The 24,926-nt window shown below is 49.8% G+C and overlaps 1 protein-coding gene across 1 annotated transcript in view; it reads left to right on the forward strand.

Annotated features, from left to right (window-relative positions):
* HERC6 (HECT and RLD domain containing E3 ubiquitin protein ligase family member 6) overlaps window positions 1-24,926 on the forward strand; it is a 51,101-nt gene that overhangs the window by 8,836 nt on the left and 17,339 nt on the right. The window contains exons 4-14 of the mRNA XM_055140028.1: window positions 1,939-2,166; window positions 2,768-2,862; window positions 5,303-5,424; window positions 6,904-7,046; window positions 7,564-7,625; window positions 7,694-7,696; window positions 12,712-12,833; window positions 14,012-14,071; window positions 14,474-14,567; window positions 17,363-17,546; window positions 24,760-24,908. Coding sequence (XP_054996003.1) covers window positions 1,939-2,166; window positions 2,768-2,862; window positions 5,303-5,424; window positions 6,904-7,046; window positions 7,564-7,625; window positions 7,694-7,696; window positions 12,712-12,833; window positions 14,012-14,071; window positions 14,474-14,567; window positions 17,363-17,546; window positions 24,760-24,908 — 1,262 coding nt within the window. The remainder of the gene's footprint in view (window positions 1-1,938; window positions 2,167-2,767; window positions 2,863-5,302; window positions 5,425-6,903; window positions 7,047-7,563; window positions 7,626-7,693; window positions 7,697-12,711; window positions 12,834-14,011; window positions 14,072-14,473; window positions 14,568-17,362; window positions 17,547-24,759; window positions 24,909-24,926) is intronic.

Here is a 24,926-nt window from a genome sequence, read left to right on the forward strand (position 1 = left end):
GAGTCTCCTAACAGGATGGGACGCGGAGAGCCGAGGGCTGGAGCGAGGGGACGGAGTGAGGACGGGGGAGGGGGGAGGCAGGGTCTTTCTAGTGGGCGAAGGAAGTCCGGGTGGGGAGCAGAGACCCAAGGCAGGGCGGAGGGTGTGGGTGACGCCAGGCTGTGACCAGAACATTGGCCAGCGCCAAGGCCACGAGGCAGGCGGGCCTCCAGAAGAGCACTGTGGGAGAGCACTCGGCTGCTCTGAACAGCTGCGGTGGGCAGAGGTGGGCCGGGTCCCTCTCCAGGCTCGCAGTGGGAGAGCGCGGCACGGCGAGGCCGGGAGAGCCACACGGCTGCGTTCTGGGCAGGAGCAGAGCGAGCACAGGCGGGGCCGAGACACGGGTGGGGAGAAGGGGCCTGTTGCCGAGGGCTCTGACCGAAGGCTGGAGAGCCAGTGCAGGGCGTTCAAACCGTCGTTTCTAATTAAATAACTCATTAGTTAATCGAATAATAATTTACCATTCATTTCTTCCAATTTTAGTATATGTGCTGCGGAAGCGAGCACACCATGCATTTCTTAATTGATTGGAGGCTGTGATTCACAATACTATTAACAACGGCCCCTGGGCCCCACCCTTTCACACCCCCCACCTCCCCCAGACTGGTTTTTTTTTTTTTTTTTTTTTTTTTGCTTTTTGGGTCACACCCGGCGATGCACAGGGGTCTCTCCTGGCTCTGCACTCAGGAATCACCCCTGGCGGTGCTCAGGGGACCATATGGGATGCTGGGAATCGAACCTGGGTTGGCTGCGTGCAAGGCAAACGCCCTACCCGCTGTGCTATCGCTCCAGCCCCCAGACTCAGTTTTTTGTTTATTTGTTGTTTGTCTTTTAGGGGCTTTTTTCAGTTTATAGGTTTTTTGTTTTGTTTTTCTTTTTTCGGGCGGGGGGGCTCACACTGCAGATGCTCAGGGGTTACTCCTGGCTCTGCACTCAGGAATTACTCCTGGTGGTGCTCGGGGGACCCTATGGGATGCTGGGAATCGGACCCGGGTCTCGCAAATGCCCTCCCTGCAGTGCTACCGCTCCAGCCCCAGTTTTTTTTTGTTTTTAAGTGACACCTGGAGCTGCCCAGCGGTTACTCCTGGCTCGAGCTCAGGAATTGCTCTTGTTGGAGCTTGGCGGACCATGTGGGATGCCAGGAATGGAACCCGGGTGGGCATGTGCACCACACACACACACAGACACAGAAACACACGCGCGCGCACACACACACACACACACACACACACACACTTCCCCCCCCCCCCCCCCCGCGACTCTGTCCTGTATCTCAGTTCTCCAGCTGGGCCCTTTGCTGCTCCTTGCTGTGCAACTGTAGGTCCCACCCACGAGAGGGATCCTTCTGATCCACTCCTTCCCTTCCGACTGGCGTCACTCAGCACGATGTGCCCCAGCCCCAGCCATGTGGCAGCCAGTGGCGTGGTGCTGTTCTTCCCAGGGCCGCACGGCCCGTGGGCCCAGAGCTGGGCCCCTGGTTGTTTCCTTATCTTGGCTGTTGCACCAAGAACATAGCGCAGGGGTGAAGTCTCTCGCCTTGCACGCAGCCCACCTGGACTCAATCCCCGGCACCACGCAGGATCCCGTGGGGTGATCCCCGAGCACGGAGCCAGGCACAGCCTGAGCCCTGCCAGGTGTGGCTCCAAAGCAAACAAACAGACACACAAACACACAAACAAACTTGTTTTTACTGAGCAGCTGCAGAACAAGCGCAGCTTGGCGGAGCCTTCACGGGGCAGGTGTTGTTTGAAGGTGACCTTGACCTTCAGATCCAAGTGTCCACTTTCGTCTCCGTTTCCACTGTGAAGATTCTAGCGTTCTCATGGGATTTTTTTTCCCCTTGAGTTTGGAAGTCCAGTGCCGGCTCATTTCTTGCTCTTTCTTTTTTTTTTTTTTCAGGCGGTCAGCTGTTTTCCTGGGGCAGCAACAGCCATGGACAGCTGGGCCTGGGGGAGGAGGGCCCCTCCCAGGCGGAGCCCCGGCCAGTGAGGTCTCTGCAGGGCATCCCCCTGGCACAGGTGGCCGCGGGCGGCGCCCACAGCTTTGCCCTGTCCCTCTCCGGGACTTCCTTCGGCTGGGGAAGCAACGGTGCCGGGCAGCTGGCCCTCAGCGGCCGGGAGGTTCCAGGTAAGTAGAATTGCTGTTCCAGGGAGCTCGCTTGTTTGCTTTCTGCCCCGTTTTGCTCCAAGAGCAGAAGAGGGATTCCCAAACTTCCGCACACGCTAGAGCCGCCCAGGTCAGCGGTGGGACTTAGCGCCATTTTCACAGACTCTTGTGGGAAATCATCATAAACTTAGTGACTTCAGCGAACACAAACTTCTTATGTTTTAGTCCTGGTGGGCGAAGGCTGATAAAATTTCCAGGGGGTAAAATCAAGCCTCTGGTGGAATAATGTTTTCCCCCACTTGACTTAAACCTCCTCTGCCAACTTCCTGCCTGCAGCGTTCCCAACCTGGACGGGAGCCCCGGCATCCCAGATGGTCCCCTCCCCCCCAAACCTGGCCCTGAATGGTCCCTGAGCACTGAGTCGGGAATAAGCCCTGAGCCCACTACCCCAAAAAACAAAACAAAACAACAAAATCCCAAAAACTGCGTCTGTGTTCAGGCGGGGTTGTGCTGACAGGGGGGAAATCAGAGGCTGGGACGGTGGGTAGAATGGCATGGGAGTGCGCAGCGCGCAGGGGCAGAGTCCTCCCGCGAGCACTCCCCGTTCCGCTTTCTCTCGCAGAGCAGAAACGCAAGCCCGTGGCCGTGGGTGCGCTGCAGGAGCTGGGGGTGGTCTTTATCAGCTGCGGGGGCCAGCACACCGCGGTGCTCACACAGGTAAGCCCGGCGCCCGCCGCCCTGCCCCTCTGAGAGCTGCCGCCCACCCACGCGCACGGGGATTCCTGCAGCGGGATGTGCGGCGGGATCTTGTTCCCTTCCCTTCCTTTTCTTTTCTTTTTTTTTTTTTAAATTACAGCAGTGTGACAATTAGAATTGAGTTTTGTTTTATTATTTTTATTTATTTATTGCTTTTTGGGTCACACCCCGCGATGCACTGGGGTTACTCCTGGCTCTGCACTCAGGAATTACTCCTGGCCGTGCTCAGGGGACCATATGGGATGCTGGGAATCGAACCCGGGTTGGCCGCGTGCAAGGCAAACGCCCTCCCCGCTGTGCTGTCACTCCAGCCCCACCTCCCTTCCTTTTTTTTTTTTTCTTTTTCTCTTTTGTCTTGTTTTTGGGCCACACCTGGCGATGCTCAGGGCTTATTCCTGGCTTTGCACTCAGGAATCGTGCCTAGTGTGCTCAGGGGACCATGTGGGTACCTGGGCTTGAACCCTTGTCGACCACATACAAGGCCAGCACGCTCCCCGCTGTACTGTTGCTGTAGCCCATTTTAAAGGTTCAATAATCCATTTTACAAACCAGAACAGACTTTGTTGCTCTCCTATCCCCCCCAACAGTTTTTGAGACCACACCCAGCAGTGCTTAGTGCTCTGAGCTCAGGGGTCACTCCCCATGCTTCTGGGGACCCCACGGGATGCTGGGGATTAAACCCAGGTCACTCGTGCGCAAGGCAAGTGCCCGGGCTGCTTGGCTGTCTCTTGGGCCCCTGGTATCTTTCCTGCTTGGTTCAACTAGGGCTTGTCTTTGTGCGTGATTCCGCAGCCTGTGCCGATTATTCAAGAGGTTCAGTCAGCATAGGAATACCCGGGAAACTCTGTGACTGAAGGACTGCCTTAAAAACTAGGAGCTGGAGCGATAGCACAGTGGGTAGGGCATTTGCCTTGCACGCGGCCGACCCGGGTTCGATTCCCAGCATCCCATATGGTCCCCTGAGCACCTCCAGGAGTAACTCCTGAGTGCAGAGCCAGGAGTAACCCCTGTGCATCACCGGGTGTGACCCAAAAAGAAAACAAAAACAAAACCAAAACTAGACACCTAGGGCCAGCACAATAGTACAGCGGGTGGGGCGCTGGCCTTGCCCTCAGCTGATCCCCGCCACCCCAGAGGGTCCCCGAGCCCATCGGCACCTGGGCTGCAGTCCCTGAGTGCAGAGCCAGGACTAAACCCTGGGCACTGCTGGTGGTTTCCCCCGCCGCAAACAACCCTAGAAAACTAAGGGCCACACCAATGGTCCAGGGGTTCGGGCACTTCTCCGGGTGTGACCCTGGCACTACTTCCTAGGGCTTCCCTAGGGAAGGCTGAGCACTGCTGGGTGTTGCTCAGACGCCCCCCGCCCCATTTCATACCCCCCAAGCCCTATTCTTATTATTTAAAAATAATTTTTAGTATTTGTTCGGATGAACGGCAAGAGAAACAAAATTGTTGTCATCAGGAATCATCTTTTGAGGAGAGGCTGTTTCCAGAGAAACGCTTAAACAAACGACCTCGTCTTTTATTCCTGCGCTAGTGTTTTGTGGGCTCTCATATACGCTAGTGTCACTCCTCACCAGCCCACTCTTCCGTGCGTTCACCCTTCGGGCCCCGATGAAGCGCCTCTCACTAAGGTGCCGAGTATTCCCTCTCCGTGTGTCCCCACTACGTTCGCCGTTAGAAATGACAGATGCGGGTCTGGAGCGATAGCACAGCGGGAGGGCGTTTGCCTTGCACATAGCCGACCTGGGTTCGACTCCCATCATCCAATAGGGTCCCCTGAGCACTGCTAGGACTAATTCCTGAGTGCAGAGCCATGAATAACCCCTATGCATTGCCAGGTGTGACCAAAAAGTTAAAAAAAATAAAAAGACCAATGCAGGGCCTTTGTCATCACACCCAGCCCTCAGAGACCCCAGGGCCTTTGTCATCACACCCAGCCCCCCAGCCCCCCAGAGAACGCTTGCTACACACTCTTTCAACTTTCCATTAATTTTTGTCACCCGAAACTCATCTGATCCCACCAGCACCACCTTCTTTATTTGTCTGTTTTCGGTCACACCTCAGGCTAACTCTGGACTCTGATCAACCGTCATCCCCGGGGGTGCTCAGGGGACCTTATAGGGTGCCAGAGACCAACCCCAGGCCTCCTGCATGCGATCACTCTACCTGCTGCACCACCTCTCCAGCCCCCTTACTACCTTCCTTCTCCAGTCAGTAATTTCAGTGGTTTTGGTTCGGGGTGCTCACCCAGCAGTGCTCGGGCCTTCCTCCTGGCTCAGGCTTCACTCACTCCTGGCGGGCCACAGGGACCCTGTGGGGTGAGGGGCTCAAGCCTGCTTTCCCTGCCTACACGTGTGTGCCCCAGCCCAGGGCGGTCTCTCTTTCCTTTCCCAAACAGGACGGGAAGGTGTTCACCTTTGGCGACAACACATACGGCCAGCTGGGACACGGCTCGGACAGGAGCGGCCCGCGGCCTGTGGAGGGCCTCGGAGGCCCCGTCTCGCAGGTGGACTGTGGAAGGTATTTATCCGTTTATTTACTTACTTACCGACAGGGTTTATTCATTTGCTTCTAGCATTGGGGTGTTCCTAAGCCATCTCACCCTAAGCTCTGCAGCTCCCCGTCTTCTGGGACTGTTCTGAAAATTCCGAGTCTCAGCTGCCAAGTCTGTGTCTTAGACAGCTCATGTATTTCATGCATGATCATTGGCTGTCTGTTCCGCATGGCCCGCCTTGCTTGCTGCCGGAGAGGGGGCGGGGGTTTATTACACAAAAGGAAGTGGAGTGTGGGGGGGCTGGAGTGATGGTACATCAGGGAGGGCGTTTGCCTTGCACACAGCCGACTGGGGTTCAAGCCCCACCATCCCATAAGGCCCCTCAGGCACTGCCAGGAGTGATCCCTGAGTGCAGAGCCAGGTGGGACCCCAAAACTGAAAAATAAATAAATACATTGAAAAAAAAAAAAGAAAAGAAAAGAAAACGAAAACGGTGCTTGGCTCCGGAGGTGAGGACACCAACTGGAAGTGATGTCATCCAAGTTGGCGTCTGTCTTCCCACCCTCTGAGCGTCACGTGTTGCCTCCTTGCGAGGACCCTTGTCTATCCGGCTCATTAGAAAAGATATTTGCATGTGAAACAGAAGTGAGGAGAAGAGCGGGAAAGGCCCATGAGTGCTGTTCTGTCTGTTGGGAGTGGGGCTTGGGGTTGGGCCCTCCTGGCCCCTGCTCGGGGCTCGCTCCTGGCAGTGCCCGGGAGGGAACTTGAGCCAGCCACGTGCCAGGCGGGCACGTTAGCGCCCTTGAGGCTCCTGGCAAAGGGACTCAGTCACTTCAAGTCCCTTCAGACACGGTGAGCTCCGTCTCCTCGGGCAGATCTGGGCGTCTTCACGCCAACAAAGACAGCATGCGGCCAGCGCGTGTGGTCTCCGCCTTCGAGGCCCACGGGCACGACCCAGCGGGGTTCACTTGCCCTCCCTGGGGATGCTGTTCCCAGAGACGCGCTGAGTCAATGTGCTTAGTCGTTACTCATTATTGTCACACCCCCAAGTGTCTCGGGAGGGAGACACGCCTGCGACGGCTGTAAGCACTGGCGGAGGAGGCCGCTCCCACGCAGATAAGGTCACTCTGGAAGGAAACGACACGGGGTTTGCGTGAGACTCAGCCACTGTGCTCCAGAAAGCCACAGCAGTGGAAAACCAAGGTGGTTTCTAGGCTTCAAAAAAGGGGTCGTTCAGCAGGGGCGCTGCGCTCCGTTCTCAGCTGCAGAAAGAGTCCCCCAAACCGGTGGGTGCTGTGCCAAGGGCACAGGGCGAGCCCGCATGGGGCCAGACCACAACTTGTCCCCTTGCGGAGAAGCCGTAAGACCACCCGTGACGCGCGCTCCCCCTGGCGCCCTGCTGGGTGTCCTCGGCAGGAGACAGACTCGTAACGCGGTGTTGCGGTGCCTTCTTTCCCCCACGCCTGCTCTCTGGTCTTCATTAAATGTGTTTTTCTCTCCCGAAGTAAGCACACCCTTGTATATGTCTACACCACCGGTGAGGTGGTGTCTTTTGGTTGTGGACCAAGTCACACAAGCAACCCAGCTCCTGCAGAAGCGCTGGCCGAGAACGCGAACACTAGCTGCCTGATCTCTGCTGCTGGTACGGGCGGGCCCGCTAACTCCCGGTTGGGTTGATTGATGCCCCCCCAGGAGCACGGTCATTCCACTCCCTGCCAAAGGAGCCCGTGGGACAACGATGCTTAGAGCAATTTTATTGTAAATTTGTGCAGCATGCATTCTTTTTCTTATGCACTGATTCCTGAAGTACTTGCTAAAAATCAAGGTGATCAGAAGAGAAGCCCCAATCTGTCTGTTCCGCCCAGAATGGCGTGTTTCTAATCAACTTGATCGACCCTCACGAAGCACGCCAGCTTCCTTACATTATGCAGGGGCGAGAAAAATTACAGTGTAATCTGAGAGACTCCATGACATAAAATCTGATAAAACAATTCCTTACGCTTTTTTATCATCAAAATCTATTTAGAATAATACAAATTACCAATAAGTCAATTTAGCTTGGCAATGCATCAGCTTTTTAAGGCTAATTCTTTAGATTTATCATCAGATTTACTTGTTTTTGCTTCTATAAAACTGTTAAGTGTGGATTTCTGACTTTCTTGTAGAATCTGTGAATGTCAAGCACATTTTTGCTGGAACATATGCCAACTTTGTGACGACTTATCAGGTATCTCATTCTTTTGGTTTCTTCTAAAGATTTTTTTTTCTTTAGATTCACAGCAGTTTTTGCAACAGGATGTCATTCAAGTTTCTTACAAAAGCATTAAGATTCTCTATTGGGACACTTTTCTTTTTCTTTCAGCTTTTATTTAGGCCTGATGATTTACACAGCTATTGGTGATTCGTGATTCGTGATTAGTGATTAGCTATTAGTGATTGATGATTAGTATTAGTGATTCTGGCATACAGTGTTCCAATACCATCTTCCCAACAGTATCTGTGCACCCCACAACTGTCTCAGAACCCCCCTCCCTCCACTCCCCCTGCCTTGATAAATACGTTTCTGTAGGTTGGTTCTCAGGGTCTATCATAGTTACCCCTTACTATGCTTCTTGACCAATGTCCCCTTCCCTCCACCAATGTTCCCAGGTTCCCTTGCAGACCCCTTCCTGCCCCCTTGGCAAGCATATAACAAATCCATGTCATATGACTTGGTTCAATAAAGCTTCAAGTCAGAGCAAACAGAAACTTTATTTGAACACCATGAGTTACAAAGTTGTTCATAACACAGTCACTTCAGATACGTAATATTCAAACATCAATCCCGCTACCAGTGTGAACTTCCCCCACCAGTGTCACACTCAGGCCCCCTGGCCTGCCCCCTTAGTGGACACAATAATTTACTGTGTATTTCTGTCTGGACAGCAGTCTATATTTACTGTATAATTTACCGCATATTTTCTCATGGAGTTTAGTGAGCTTCTACACAACTACTCACCTAAAGTCTCTGTGTTCCTACTGGGCTATCAGTCCCGTGAACTTGGGAGATGCCTGGTGGGCTCATATGTGGCTGCATGCTCCAGCAACGGCATCCTGGTGTCTCAGGTCTACCAGGCTTGGTGCAATGGCAGCTTCTTTCTGAGGTCAGTCTTGGGCTGGGCCCTTTAAAGGTGGGTGGACACTGGTCCCTCCAAACTGCCCCATCCTGGGGCCTGGGCCTCGCAGGCTCGTTGCAACAGAGGCTGTACTCCTTCTCCCTCCATTTTTGACGGCATTCTTTGTTTATTTTGGTGCTGAGTTTTGCGAGTATTTCGTATACCTTGGATATTATATTATACTTGGAAGGCTCTAAAGTCTACTGAAAAACTTGTAGACACAATTAGCACATATAATAAGGTGGCAGGCCACCAAATAGATACGTAGACATCTGTAGCACTTGTATATGCAAAAAAAGAAATAGAAGAGCAAAACCTTTTTTTTTTTTTAATTTATTTATTTTTAATTAGAGAATCACCGTGAGGGTACAGTTACAGATTTATACACTTTTGTGCTTATACTTCCCTCATACAAAGTTTGGAACCCATCCCTTCACCAGTGCCCATTCTCCACCACCCGTAAACCCAGTGTCCCTCCCACCCTCCCCAATCCCATCTCCCCCCCACCCCACCCTGCCACTGTGGCAAGGCATTCCCTTCTGTTTTCTCTCTCTAATTAGCTGTTGTGGTTTGCAATAAAGGTGTTGGGTGGCCGCTGTGCTCAGTCTCTAGCCCTCATTCAGCCCGCAACTCCCTTCCCCCACATGGCCTTCGACTACAATGTAGTTGGTGATCGCTTCTCTGAGTTGATCTTTCCCCGGAACGTGAGGCCAGCCTCGAAGCCATGGAGTCAACCTCCTGGTACTTATTTCTACAGTTCTTGGGTGTTAGTCTCCCACTCTGTTATTCTATATACCATAGATGAGTGCAATCTTTCTATGTCTGTCTCTCTCTTTCTGACTCATTTCACTCAGCATGAAACTTTTCATGCCCATCCACTTGACTACAAAATTCTTGACCTCCTTTTTTCTAACAGCTGCATAGTATTCCATTGTATAGATGTACCAAAGTTTCCTCAACCAGTCATCCGTTCTGGGGCATTCGGGTTTTTTCCAGATTCTGGCTATTGTAAACAGTGCTGCGATGAACATACATGTGCAGATGTTGTTTCGATTGTACTTTTTTGCCTCTCTGGGATATATTCCCAGCAGTGGTATTGCTGGGTCAAATGGGAATTCAATATCTAATTTTTTGAGAGTCGTCCATATTGTTTTCCAGAAGGGCTGAACCAGTCGGCATTCCCACCAGCAGTGAAGAAGGGTCCCTTTCTCCCCACATCCTCTCCAACAGCGGTTGCTTTTGTTCTTTTGGATGTGTGCTAGTCTCTGTGGTGTGAGGTGGTATCTCAAAGTTGTTTTGATCTGCATCTCTCTGATGATTAGTGATGCAGAGCACTTTTTCATGTGCCTTTTGGCCATTCGTATTTCTTCCTTGGTAAAGTTTCTGTTCATTTCTTCGCCCCATTTTTTGATGGGGTTGGATGTTTTCTTCTTGTAGAGTTCAACCAGTGAAGAGCAAAACCTTTAAGAAATCCCATCCACAGTCTGCAACCCCCCAAAATTAAGTACCTGAGAATCAACAGATAAGAGTTATACAAAGAAAAGTATAAGACTATAAGTTACATGAAAAGAAATAGAAGACCAAAGGAAATGGAAATACATATTCTGTTTATGAATTGAAATGATAAACACAGTCAAAATACTGCCCAAAGCACAATACAGATTCAAAATTGTTTTGCTTTTTTTATATTTTGCTTTTTTTGGGTCACACCTGGCGATGCACAGGAATTACTCCTGGCGGTGCTCGGGGGACCATATGGGATGCTGGGATTTGAACCCGGGTCGGCTGCATGCAAGGCAAACACCCTACCCGCTGTGCTATTGCTCCAGCCCCACAGATTCAAAATTGTTACGATGGAAATAGCCATGCTATCAACTCCAGCTGGTAGGCAGACGTCCCTATCTCACAGATAAAATAGCTGAGTTGCAGATAGGTGCCAAGTTGCACTGTTAACAGGTACCAGAGGGGAACTGGAGAGAAAGCGGTCCAGGCCACAGCTTACTCCGCACTGTTACCAACTGCTCGGTAGCATCTTCCCAATCGTTAACTGAGAGAATCTTATCACCACGTTTCTGGAACAACTGCACGGAGATGAAAGTACACAAGGTTATTTCCCTGAATTGTACCTCCCGTCATCAGCAGTGCTTTAAATTGGACCTCCACAGTTTCCTGAGGTGGCAAATGGCCAGACGCTAAGGTTTCTGGGTGACTGAGGGTGGTTAGTAGTTTGTACTCGGCAGCTCTGTCACAGACAAGCCACTCAGTCAAGCCGCCGATGTTTCAGACTCTCTCAGAGTGCTCAGGATGAATGTGAGTAAAACAGGCCAGGTTGACCCATGCGTGGTGTTTGGAAAGGACAAAGGGCGCTAGGGGTAGAGATGAGTTATCCCCTTGCTGTGCTGGGTTCTTCTCGGGCTGGTTGGGCGATGAAGTTGACATCATACGATGAAAATCACTTCATCATCTAATCATTTAAAGCAACTGATTTAATGTCAAGTAATAGCAGAAGGGAACGTATTTAACTGCACGTGTATTGAAGAATCTGCATGACTGTAGCTGTGGATTCCAAAGCCAATGGGATAAATACCTTTTTCTCCATTACGGGGGGTGAGAGTGGTGTCACACTTAGTCGTGCTCAGGGATCACTTCTGGAGGTGTTCAGGGCACCATATTCGGTGCCAGGGATTGAACTGGGTCAGCTGTGGGCAATGCAAATGCCTCCCTCCCTCTATCTCTCTGGCCAGAGGGTAAATATCCTGAACTTAGGAGTAGGGTAGGAGCCTGGGGTGAAGATTCCTCAGTGGAAAAGGGAGAATAACCGATACCACAGCAGGTAGGGCGTTTGCCTTGCACGCTGCCGACCCGGATTAGATTCCTCCGCCCCTCTCGGAGAGCCCGGCAAGCTACCGAGAGTATCCCGCCTGCACGGCAGAGCCTGGCAAGCTACCTGTGGCGTATTGGATATGCCAAAAACAGTAACAACAGGTCTCACAACGGAGACGTTACTGGTGCCCGCTCGAGCAAATCGATGAGCAACGGGATGACAGTGCGACAACCCAAACATGAGTAAGTGAGGAAGACAAGTGGAACCAGCACTTGCCTCGCACGTGTCGGGCCCAGTTTGGTCCCCAGCACTGCGGCACAGACTCTGCTGGAGGCAGAGCAGGACCTTCGAGACTGGTGGGGAGGCCTCTTGAGAGCTGACTGTGGGGGAGGCGTCCCACGACGACAGTCAGTGGGCTAGATATTCGCCTTTCCTAGACCCAGGGAAAGATTCTTCTGGCTCAAGGGAAGCAGTGCTGGGAAAGGCTCTGGGCAAGAGCGAGTTTCGTGTATGTGAAGGACTTTCTCAGGGTTATGCTCACTGCAGGGTCTAGCTGATTTCTGCTCCTTCCGTGCCTGAATAATACGCCATTGCGTTCCACACTGTAGGGGATTTCATGTTCATCTATGGACACTGTCAGTGGGCACTTTAGTTGTTTCCATCTTTCAGTCTACTATGAATAATGGCACAATGAATATTTATTTGCAGCTTGTTTTAAATATATATGCTATATATATATATGTATATATTGCTTTTTGAGTCACACCTGGTGATGCATAGGAGTTACTCCTGGCTCTCCACTCAGGAATCACTCCTGGCGGTGCTCAGGGGACCCTATGGGATGCTGGGAATCGAACCCGGGTCGGGCACGTGCAAGGCAACGCCCTACCCGCTGTGCTATTGCTCCAGTGCCGAAATATCTATTTTTAATCTTCTTCATTTGGGTTATACACAGCTATGTTCACGGCTATGCTCTATGGTTAGGGATCACTCCTGGAAGGGCTCAGGGTCTCGTATGGGGTGTTGGAAATCAAACGCAAGTCAGCTGCACATCAGGCAAGGGCCTTAGCCTGCCGTACTCTTCTCTGACCCATAAGACATCCCACTCTTCGAAAGATGAAATGAAACCTTGGACTAGCACAGGTCTAGGATTTGGAACAATTGCTTCAATTTGATGCCCAAACTCCTTGCACCATGGACCACTTCAAGAGGAAGAGGCATATAGATCTTCTTCGCCATTAGTTACCCTGGGTCATTGTTCTGTGTGTGTGTGTGTGTGTGTGTGTGTGTGTGTACTTCTGATTATTATTTCTTATTATTTCTTTTCCTTGAAGGGAAAACGTGCAAGTATTCCCAACAAGACCCTGAAGACCCTACAGGGAATAAGCAGAATTAACGAATCACTGACAAAAAAATGGATTTCAGCAACAAGTTCAAAGAAGAAAGAGGTTGAGAGGTGACTCTCTGTTCTACTATAAACCACTTTCGTCTGCCCCTGAAACCTGGTCATTTCATCCTAGACAGAAGAAAGGCAGTTTGGCTTTGTTGTAAAGGCATTTGTAGTTTTTATGATTGTTTTGGTTTTGTTAGTACAGAAGGATTACACCTGACAGTACTCACGGGGACCCTACTCAGTGCTCGGGATAGAACTGGGTCAGCCGCATACAAGGCAAATGCCATAGTATCCCCCTGCCCCTAGTCGTCTGTATTTTAACTGTGATTCTCTCCTGATGTTTTCTGAAGAGGACATTGATACTTTGATTTATTCATAGTTTTATAGCAGAAGTGCACTGGAGTGAGGGAGATGCAAGTGTGAATTACCATCCCTTCCAAGAGCAGAGGGGACAGAGTCCAGCTTGTGGCTTGGGGCTGAGCTCATGCTTTGCAGGGGTGAGGCTGGGCTGACCCCGGCACTGCCGAGACAACCCCAGAGCCCCAGAGCACAGAGCCAAGAGTAGCCCCTGAGCACCACCTGCCGTGACCCCCAAACCGAAAAACAACAAACCTTGCTCTCACAGAGCCTTCACTAGGGAAAATTGTTTAGATATTTTCGGCTTGTTCTTTTTGGACTGGACTGGAGCGATAGCACAGCGGTTAGGGCGTTTGCCTTGCATGCGGCCGACCTGGGTTCGATTCCAGCAAGCTACCGGGAGTATCCCACCCCCATGGCAGAGCCTGGCAAGCTACTCGTGGCGCATTCAATATGCCAAAAGCAGTAACAACAAAGTCTCACAATGGAGACGTCATTGGTGCCTGCTCGAGCAAATCGATGAACAACAGGACTACAGTGCTTTTTGGCTCTGTATGCCTATTTTCAGAAAATTGGATTTTATTTCTATCTTGATGACCAAATCAAGTGAACTATGAAGGGCTTTGAAGGTATTGAACAATGACATGCACAGAACACAGTCAGAATCTGGAAGATTCCTAGGGGGTCTCTAAAAAGGCTAGTGTTGGAATGTGGTATGTGGTAGCACACTCCTCACCTAGGTGAGCTCCGGTTTCAATCCACATTACCACAAGAAGAAAGACGGTTGCATGGCATCGGTTATGTATTTAGACGTAAGGTAAAAGGAACATTCTTTAGAGGATGTTGGGACTTAACTCACAGTGTTTTTCTTTTTTTTTTTCCAGTGAAATTGAAGCAATCTTTTCGTCTCCTGCTTGTCTGACCGCAAGTTTTTTAAATGAAAGGTAATATGTACAGGAGGCTTCCTTTCCTTTAAAACAGCGGAGGTCGGGGCTGGAGCGATAGCACAGCGGGGAGGGCGTTTGCCTTGCATGTGGCCCACACGGGTTCGATTCCCAGCATCCCATAGGGTCCCCTGAGCACCTCCAGGAGTGACTCCTGAGTGCAGAGCCAGGAGTCACCCCTGAGCATCGCCGGGTGTGACCCAAAAAGCAAAAATAGATAAATAAATAAATAAATAAAACAGCAGAGGCTTTTGAGTCAGCCATTTTGATTTGCAAATTTTATTAACTCTGAGAAAAAAGTTCAATGTAGAGAAGGGCTCCGCGGGGAAGCGATGATGCCTGAAATTCAGCGGCCTTCCTTTCCAGAGGCTTATGGCTGTCTCCCCCTCCTTGTGCCCAAAGGAAACCAGGAGAATCCGTTCCCATCGGTGTAGACCTGCAAAGGGCAAGAGACACCTTCAAGAGGTTGGCAGAAAACAAGAAGATCTCTGCCTGGGTAACGGCCGATACTGACCTGCCACCCGGAGTCTGGTTGGGGGGCGCGGGAGGGAGCGGTGACCCGGGAGGAGGTTGCCTGCATTGGGAGGTTTCTACAGCGCCGGCGCTGAGCTAGGTGCTGGCGTTCATTTCCTCACGGGATCCTTAAGGCTCCTTGAAATGCGGGTGGTCTGGCGGGGTGGGGGGGGAGGCTTCGTGGGGAGGCAGCAGCGGCAGCTCAAAGAGCACTGTGGGCACAGCAGAGGCGCCCGGGGAATCTGGACTCACCCAAGGCCAGCCAGGCTCCCGGACTCCAAGGACCTGAAGTGCTCAGCCCCGCCCAGCTGCACCCAACACCGGGCACAGGAAGGGGCCGGGGGCAGAGCCCCAGGTCAGAGCGAGCTGTTGGGAACGTGGAGGTCGGGTCTGAGAAGGAGATGGGTGGTGAGTGATGGCTTTCACGTGGAATATGGTCAGACAGAGAGAGAGGGAGAGAGAGAGGCGTTCCCAAATATTCTTTAGATTGATGTGGGTGTGACGGGAGAGAGGTTTCTGGGGCTCTTGCCCGGGGATGTTCAAGGAATGTTGAATCACAGGATGCTCCATTACACAGCATTCCACTCATCCCAAATGGACAGTCTGGGAAAGGCTGGCCACTAGTTTGGAGTCACAATACACATTCTTACGTCATCGATTCGACTTTGTCATCTTTTACTTTTTATTTTCTTTTTTTGGTCACACCCGGCGATGCACAGGGGTTACTCCTGGCTCATGAACTCAGGAATTACTCCTGGTGGTGCTCGGGGGAGCATATGGGATGCTGGGAATCGAACCCGGGTTGGCCGCGTGCAAGGCAAATGCCCTACCCGCTGTGCTATCGCTCCAGCCCTGGACTCTGTCATCTACCGAAAGAATTTAGCTATTTCATTTTTTTTTTTTTTTGCTTTTTGGGTCACACCCAGCAATGCACAAGGGTCACTCCTGGCTCATGCACTCAGGAATCACCCCTGGCGGTGCTCAGAGGACCATATGGGATGCTGGGAATTGAACCCGGGTCAGCCGCGTGCAAGGCAAACGCCCTACCCGCTGTGCTATCACTCCAGCCCCAAGAATTTAGCTATTTCTTTACCCTGTTTTTGCTCAAACGCATTTGCCTTTGTGGCACATTTTTACTCGTATACACCTACCAGCATTGCTTGGAAATCCTTTTACGGACATAGGAAAACATGCAACTGTCACGCAATTATAGCTGAGAGCATGTTCCAGATTGCTTATTCTGACATGTACAGCCCCTTGTGTCGATGTCAGAAAAAAGTAATGCAAGGTGTTGTAACAAACAACTTCCAAAGCTTCATAATTCCACATGGTGGATATTTCTTTCCCATATCACAATTCCGCGGTAGGTAGAAGTCACCTGTTTAGGTTATTATTTTGTTCTGCTAATTTTAGGTTCGTCAACTTCACCCATGCAGGATAAATTGAAAAAAAGAGTCTAAACAGGGCTGAGTGATAGTGAGTAGGGCCGTGGACTCGCAGCAGCCGACCTGGGTTCGATCCCTGGCACCACATGTGTCCCTGAGCACAGAGCCATGAGTTAGTTCTGAGCACTGCTGGGGACGAGGGGCCCCTTCCCTCACACACAGAAAGAGAGAAAGAAAAGTTTGTTAACTTGTGCACTGTGCCTCTGGGCCTGGGAGATAATCAGTGGTTGGTACTTCCAGGGATGGTCAGAACTTGACCTTAGCAAGCGGCCGAGAGAAGTGACCGGACAGCAGGTCCCGGAGCCAGTCCGTGGGGAAAGTAAGACAGATCTAGCTTCTGTCTGTGCCCGCCGGCCCGTGCCAGCCTCCCCCCGCTGATCAGGCTGTCACCTCCTGCAGGTGACAGATTGGGGTGGGCGCACACCTTCCCCAGGGACTGAGGTGCCGCAGAGCCGAGTCTGAGTTCCCTTGTGCCCATTCCCCTTCAGCTCCCAGTGCTCCCAGCAGAGCGGCACTTGCGAGGGGCCGTTTTCTGTGCCCTTCTCGCCTCTGCCAGGGCTGGCCGAGCCTTTTCTTCTTCTGGTTTTTGCTTTGTTGTTGTTGTTGTTGTTTTAGGTCACACCCAGCAATGCTCAGGGCTCACCCCTGGCTCTGCACTCGGGTATCACTCTTGGCGGTGCTCAGGGGACCATATGGGATGCCAGGGATTGAATCTGGGTTGGCCGCGTGCCAGGCAAGTGCGCTAACCGCTGAGCTATCTCTCCAGCTCCTGACCGAGGCTTTTCTGAGACACCCGAGGAGCCTGCAGGCCACGCAGGCTTTAGGGGCAGTGTCTGGAACGTCTTAGTTCACATCACGCTGCTTGGGAGTGGGGAGCCCCGGGGAGCCCTGAGGATAGAGCTTGTGGGCAGATGGTCTTCGGGCAACACCCAGAGGTGCTCAGGGGCCCACAAAGCCAGGGACCAAGCCCTGAGCCTTCTACGTGCAAGGCAAGAGCACCAGGCGGCTGAGCTCTCTCTCTGCCCAGACCTGCCTGTCTCTGAGCACTCGTCTCTGAGCACCCTGCTCTGTCCACTCACGTGTCCACGTGCACCTACCCTTGCTAATTCCTTTGCGCATCTCCTCGAAAGGGTGATTCTTACACACTACAGCAGGGGCCTGCGGGCTACAGGAAGTCGTGCAGTGTTAGCAGTCACTTCCAGGAAAAAAAAAAAAGATTATTTCCAATGGGAAGTGGTGCAGTGAAAGCTCTGGTCCCATAACTTGCTTCTCATAATACTCGGGACCTAAGTGGCATAACCTGGGCCCTTTCCTCATCTTGTTTCAACCACAGATAACTAGCAGTCTCGAGAAACTGGTCCAAGATCTGCGTCCTTCTCGACACCGGGAAGCGTTGCTGGTTTTCCTCCTGCTCCCAGAATGCCCTGTGATGCGTGAATCGAGAAACTGGAAAACTCTCGTCGTTCCGTTCGCAAAAGCTGTTCATAACATGCATTCCAAGTCTTCGTCCATTCTGCGTAAGCTCGGTTCCTTTCTGCCTCGTTATCTGGACTGTCACTGTCTGAAGGGAGTAAGCGTCGTAGCCAGCTTTGATAGGCGAGTCCAAGATGCACAGAGTGAGAAAGTGCTCTGCAAATTGTTGAACAGCGTCACTGCAGCCTGCTAAGGGCATCACTGTCTTAGGGGCTGGCCCAGCAGTTCAGTAGGGAAGGCACTCGTGTGGCCCTCAGCCGACCAGGTTTAGACCCATAGGGTCCCCTGAGCCTACCAGGAGTGACCTCTGAGTGCAGAGCTTGGAGTAAGCGATGACACCACAGGGTATGGCCCAAAATTTAAAAAAGAAAATTAAAAGATAAAAAAAATAATGAAATTGTCACTAATTTGGAAAAAAAATTTTTAATTGAGTCATCATGAGATACACAGTTACAAAGCCGGTGATGTTCAGGTTCCTGTCCGACAATGGTCCAACACCCGTCCCTCCACCAGTGTAGACCTCCAGCTTCCAATGACCTCAGTTTCCCTTCCACCACCCCTACCCCCAGCCTGCCTTAATAGTGGGCATATCTCTCTCTCTCTCCTTCTCTCTCTCTCTCTCTCTCTCTCTCTCTCTCTGTCTCTCTCTCTCCTCTTATGGGCCCTGTGGGTTGCCGTACAGATACTGAGAGTCACCATGTTGTTCCTTCGCCTCCTTTCTGCGTGCAGTTCCTATGCAGAGGGATCATTTCCAACTCTCCTTGCCACAGTGGTCTCTCCTCTATCCCAGTCGCTTCTCCCCAACCCTAAGGCAGGTTTCCAGCTGTGAACAATCCTCCCGGCCCTTGTTTCTACTGTCCTTGGGTATGTAGGATGGCATACTATGGTGTATTGTTTTTTTTAATCCCACAAGTGAGCTGTGTGTTTTTACGCCCCCAGGATATACTCCCAGAAGTGGTGTTGCTGGGTCATATGGAAGCTCAATTTCTAGTTTTTTGAGGAATGTCCATATGGTTTTCAAAAAGGCTGAACCAGTCGGCATTCCCACCAACAATGAATGAGAGTCCCTTTCTCCCCGCACCCACACCAGCACTGGTTGTTCTTGTTCATTTGTGTGTGTGCCAGTCTCTGGGGTGTGAGATGATATCTTATTGTAGTTTTGATTTGCATCTTCCTGATGATTAGTGTTGTAGAACATATTTTCATGTGCCTTTGGCCATTTGTATTTCTTTGAGGAAGTTCATTTCTTCTCCCTGTTTTTCGATTTTATTTTTCTTTTAAAGTTTTTCTTGTAAAGTTCCATCAGTGCCTTACATATCTTGAATGTTAACCCCTTATCTAATGAGTATTGGGTAAATGATTTTTCTCATTAATTTCTCATTTTCTGTGTTTTATCACCATTTCTTTTGAGGCACAGAAGCTTCTCATTTCAGTATAGTCCTATTTGTTTATCTTTGCTTCCACTTGCTTGATCAATGGCGTTTCATCTTTGAAGATGCCTTTAGCTTCAATGTCATGGAGGGTCCTGCCTATGTTTTCCTCCATGTACCCTATGGATTCAAGTCTGAGACTGAAGTCTTTAATCCATTTTGATCTGACTTTTTGGCTTGACATTAGAAAGAGGTCAGAGTTCATTTTCATTTTTTTGCACATAGCTGTCCAGTTTTTCCAGCACCACTTGTTGAAGAGGCTTTCCTTGCTCCACTTTATATTTCTTGCTACTTTATCAAAGGTTAAGTTGCCATATATTTGAGGGTCTATGTCAGGATATGCAAGTTTTTCCCACTGGTCTGTGGTTCTGTCTTTATTCTAATAGTATGCTGTTTTAATTACTACTGCTTTGTAGTACTGTTTAAAGTTGGGGAAGATAATTCCTCCCATCTTATTTGTTCCAAGAATTGCTTTAGTTCTTCATGGGGGTTTATTGTTCCATATGAATTTTGAGAGTGTTTTACCTACTTATTTGAAAAACATCATGGATATCTTTACAGGGATCACATTGAATCTGTATAAAACTTTGGGGAGTATTGCCATTTTAACAATGTCAATCCTCCAGATACACGGGCAGGGATGTGTCTCCATTCACTCGTGTTCTTGTTTTTTTCTTGAAGTCGTGTTTTGTAGTTTTCTTTGTACATGTCCTTCACCTCTTTAGGTAAGCTGACTCTGAGGTATTTGATTTTATGAGGTATAATTATGAACAGAATTTTTTTTAATTAATTAATTTATTTTTAATTCGTGAATCACCATGAGGGCACATTTACAGATTTATACACTTTTGTGCTTATGCTTCCCTCATACAAAGTTCGGGAACCCATCCTTTCACCAGTGCCCATTCTCCACCACCAGTAAATCCAGCATCCCTCCCACCCTCCCCGATCCCGTCTCCCCCCACCCCGCCCTGCCACTGTGGCAGGGCATTCCCTTCTGTTCTCTCTCTCTAATTAGCTGTTGTGGTTTGCAATAAAGGTGTTGAGTGGCCACTGTGCTCAGTCTCTAGCCCTCATTCAGCCCGCAACTCCCTTCCCCCACATGGCCTTCGACTACATTATAGTTGGTGATCCCTTCTCTGAGTTGCCTTTCCCCAAAATGTGAGGCCAGCCTCCAAGCCATGGAGTCAACCTCCTAGTACTTATTTCTACAATTCTTGGGTGTTAGTCTCCCACTCTGTTATTCTATATACCCTAGATGAGTGCAATCTTTCTATGTCTGTCTCTCTCTTTCTGACTCATTTCACTCAGCATGAAACTTTTCATGCCCATCCACTTAAATACAAAATTCATGACCTCCTTTTTCTGACAGCTGCATAGTATTCCATTGTATAGATGTACCAAAGTTTCCTCAACCAGTCATCCGTTCTAGGGCATTCGGGTTTTTTCCAGATTCTGGCTATTGTAAATAGTGCTGCGATGAACATACATGTGCAGATGTTGTTTCGATTATACTTTTTTGCCTCTCTGGGATATATTCCCAGCAGTGGTATTGCTGGGTCAAATGGGAGCTCAACCTCTAATTTTTTGAGAGTCGTCCATATTGTTTTCCAGAAGGGCTGAACCAGTCGGCATTCCCACCAGCAGTGTAGGAGGGTCCATTTCTCCCCACATCCTCTCCAACAGCGGTTGCTTTTTGAACAGAATTTTTTTGATATCACTTTTTTCTATTATTTGTATATAGGAAAATCATGGAATTTTGTGTATTGATTTTGTGACCTGTCACTTTACTATACAAACTTATTGTATCTAGGAACTTTATTGTAGAGTCTTTAGGATTTTTTAAAGCATAGAATCATGCTCTCTGCAAATAGTCGTAGCTTGACTCCTTCCTTTCCTATCTGGATGCCCTTTTTATCATTTTCTTGCCTAACTGCTATGGCAAGTATTTCCAGTACTTTGAATAGAAGTGGTGAGAATGGGCAACCATGTAGCAAGGGTCATTCTTATACTAGACTTTTACAGCAGACTTTAATGACCATAGAAAGAATCCAGTTGGGGGCCAGAGCAATAGTACAGCCAGTAGGGCATTTGTTTTGCTCATTTGCGGCAGACCCAACTTTGAGCCCCTGCATCCCCAAACCTGCTGAGAGTTAATTCCTGAATGCAGACACAGGAGTAATCCCTGAGCATGCTGGTGTGGCACCAAAACCTCTCCCCACAAAAGAAGGAAGAATCCAGTCAAGGTTAACCCATACTTTAAAACTTTAGGTTGGTGTGGACTTAAAACTTCAGACATTTTCACCAGAGCTAATGAAAAACAGTTTGATGTCTGGTCAAGTTGTTAAGACATTCAACTTTGTTTTCTTATTCTTTATTTTACTTAATACTGTGTAATTCCCTTTTATAATTCTAAGCTGATGATCAAGGTCCTTAGCTTACCAGGAATAAAGCTTATATGTACCAGTTACAGACTTACAACTTTTCATGCTTGTGTTTCAGTCATACAATGATCGAGTGCCCATCCCTCCACCAGTGCCCATTTCCCACCACCAATGGTCCCAGCATCCCTCCCACCACCCCAGCCTGTTCCCCCACCCCACCCACCTCTGTGGCAGGGCATTCTCTTTTGTTCTCTCTCTATCCTTTTGGGTCTTGTGGTTTGCAGTGAGGTATTAAGTGGCCATTATGTTCTGTCTATAGAATACTTTCAGCTTGCATCTCCCATCCCGAATCGTCTCTTCTAGCACCTTTTACTTAGTGTTCCCTTCTCTATCCCAGCTGCCTTTTCCCCCCAGCATGCGAGGCCAGCTTCTAAGCTGTGGAGTAATCCTCCTGGTACTTATTTCTACTATTCTTGGGTGTTAGTCTCCTACTCTGTTATTTTATATTCCACATATGAGTGCAATCTTTCTATGTCTGTCTCTCTCTTTCTGACTCATTTCACTTAGCATAATATTTCCATGCTGATCCATTTATATGCAAAGTTCATTGCTTCATCTTTTCTAACAGCTGCATAGTATTCCATTGTGTAGATGTACCAGAGTTTCTAAAAGCAGTCATCTGTTCTCGGGCACTCGGGTTTTTTTCCAGATTCTGGCTATTGTAGACAGTGCTGTGATGAACATACAAGTGCAGATGTCATTTCTACTATACTTTTTCACATCTCCGGGATATAGTCCAGGAAGTGGAATTGCTGGGTCAATGGGAGTTCAATTTCTAATTTTTTGAAAATATTGTTTTCCAAAAGGGCTGAACCAGTCGGCATTCCCACCAGCAGTGTCGGAGGGTCCCTTTCTCCCCACATTGGGCCATACCCAGCAGTTCTCAGGGCTTACTTCTAGCTCTGCCTTACAAGAGAGTTTTCTTTTCTTTCTTTCTTTTTTTTTTTTTTAACTGCAGGCTGTTAAAATCATCACTATTTTAGGAGGTTGGATGTTGGTGCCCAACCAGATTCTGAGGATGAGTCCCTGGAGACTGACCCACAAACAGGCAGGACTACGGACCCCATGAAAATGGGCGAGATTCTGACTCGTGTCGGAACTCATCTGGAAAGGGTTAACATCTTTTCCTTAGCTACCTTTAGCCTTAGCCCGACTCTTGGCATAACAGAGAAGCCATCCTTTCTCCCAGGGCCCTAGCCCAGACTAGTTTTGGAATGCAGACATCCTCTCGCACCTCTTATCATCCCAGGTGCAAGGGGCTGCAACTCAGGGGGCCAGTGAGATCAGCCTTGCACTCCTCCGGGAGATTGCTGACCATTTGCATTACAGACTCCACAGGACAAAATATTCCTTGATGTTTTATTGTCCTGCCTGTAAGCTCCTTTTCCCGTTAACGACTTCTCTGTACTGATGCATTAGAGGCGTATTCGTAGGCTAGGAAATGGAAGAGGCCGAGGGGTGCTCCTCTCTGCTGCTTTTGCCAGAGTGAGGGGGTAGCTCTCTGGACCAGTGAATGATTCTTCTCGTGGTTCTATGTCTGTGCCTCTGACCCAAAGAATATTCACACCACAGCTGGAAAGAATGGTACAGTGGAGAGGGAACTTGTCGTGCGTGACGCCAACAGGTTTCATTCTTCGCCCCAAATGGTCCAGACCGCCCACTGCACTCTTCAGGAATGATCCCTGAGTGCAGTGCAATTAACAAGTAAGGTACGAGCAAGTGCAGTTAGCAAGATGCTGATACCTTACTTGTTAATTAACTCATTGAGTTTATTGGATCCTTCAAGCCCCTCTTAGGGGGTCTAGGGTCCCTCTTGGTGATAATCAGCCCCAGATATGTTAGCCTGACAGTTCAATGTTTGTCTCACGGTGCTCAGAGATCACTCCTGGTGGGGCTCAGGGCACCACATGTGGTACTGGGAATCGAACCTAGGTCAGTCACATGCAAGGCAAGCTTCCTACCTGCAGTCCTGTCTCTCTGACTCCTTATTTTGTGTTTGCTTTGCACACGGCATCTCAAGTTCGTCGTTTTTCCATGGGCTGTTCCTGGCGGTGTCAGGGGACCTTTGTGGTGCTGAGACCACAGCCATGTGGCCCACACACACAGCCATGTGCCCGCACACACAGCCTGTGCCCCGCACACACAGCCATGTGCCCCACACACACAGCCATGTGCCCCGCACACACAGCCTGTGCCCCGCACACACAGCCATGTGCCCCGCATACACAGCCTGTGCCCCGCACACACAGCCATGTGCCCCGCACACACAGCCTGTGCCCCGCACACACAGCCATGTGCCCCACACACACAGCCTGTGCCCCGCACACACAGCCTGTGCCCCGCACACACAGCCATGTGCCCCGCACACACAGCCTGTGTCCCGCACACACAGACATGTTCCCCGCACACACAGCCTGTGCCCCGCACACACAGCCTGTGTCCCGCACACACAGCCATGTGCCCTGCACACACAGCCTGTGTCCCGCACACACAGACATGTTCCCCGCACACACAGCCTGTGCCCTGCACACACAGCCTGTGTCCCGCACACACAGCCATGTGCCCCGCACACACAGCCTGTGTCCCGCACACACAGCCTGTGTCCCGCACACACAGCCTGTGCCCGCACACACAGCCTGTGTCCCACTCGTCAGCGACATCTCCAGCCTGAAATTCATCCTCACTGAAGTATTTTTCTGGATGCTTCCAGTTCTCTCTGTACATGTCCTGAACGATGCTTTTTCCTGCCAGTGCACAGGTGTCCCTTGAAGCTGTGACAATCCAGGCTGGGGCTGGGGAGAGCACCGAAGGCTCATGCGTGCTCTGGCCCTGCACGGCCTCTGAGCACCACTGGATGGGGCCGAAACCACAAGCCCCCTGTCAAGATGTTGCTGTAGTCATATTGAATATGGTTATTGGGCCAATTTAAGAAATGCTCATGAAGTCTGGAAACATGAACAGTGCAGTTTTGCACAGAAAGAGACTGTCCTTTGATGACAGTTTCTATGTTCTTTATGTGTGCGTGTGTGTGTGTGTGTGTATACATCTGTGTACACTTTCAGACTTTGTAGATAATTGGTTGAGTTTTTCATTTTAGAATAGTGAACACAATCATTAATCTCACATAAGCATGAATTATCAGCACAGTTATTCAGAATCCAGAGTTTGAGCTCTGAATTCCAGTAATACTTAATGAAAATCATGTTTTTCCTCAATGGCGAGTGTTTTTTTTTTTTTTTTAGAGGGGTCATGTCACAGGAAATGGAAAAGGCTGATTTCTTACCTTAACAAACGTGGTGGAAGCAGAGGGTTTTTTGTTTGTTTGTTTGTTTGTTTTGTTTGTTTTGAGAGCTCCTACTTAAAGGTTGGTTCTGCACCCACAGTGCAGTGGTGGAAATCTTTACCAGCGTCTACTCTCAGCACACTGGTCCTGATGCTCAAGAGCGCCCTCGTCTTGAGTATTTGGACAGGGCACCCTCAAAACCTCTGCAACTCCAAAGCTCTGCTGGAAACGATGAAAAAAGTGTACAAGGTGAGGCGCACACAGACA

This window comes from Sorex araneus, chromosome 5 (assembly GCF_027595985.1).
Source record: "Sorex araneus isolate mSorAra2 chromosome 5, mSorAra2.pri, whole genome shotgun sequence".
NCBI classification, from domain to species: Eukaryota; Metazoa; Chordata; class Mammalia; order Eulipotyphla; family Soricidae; genus Sorex; species Sorex araneus.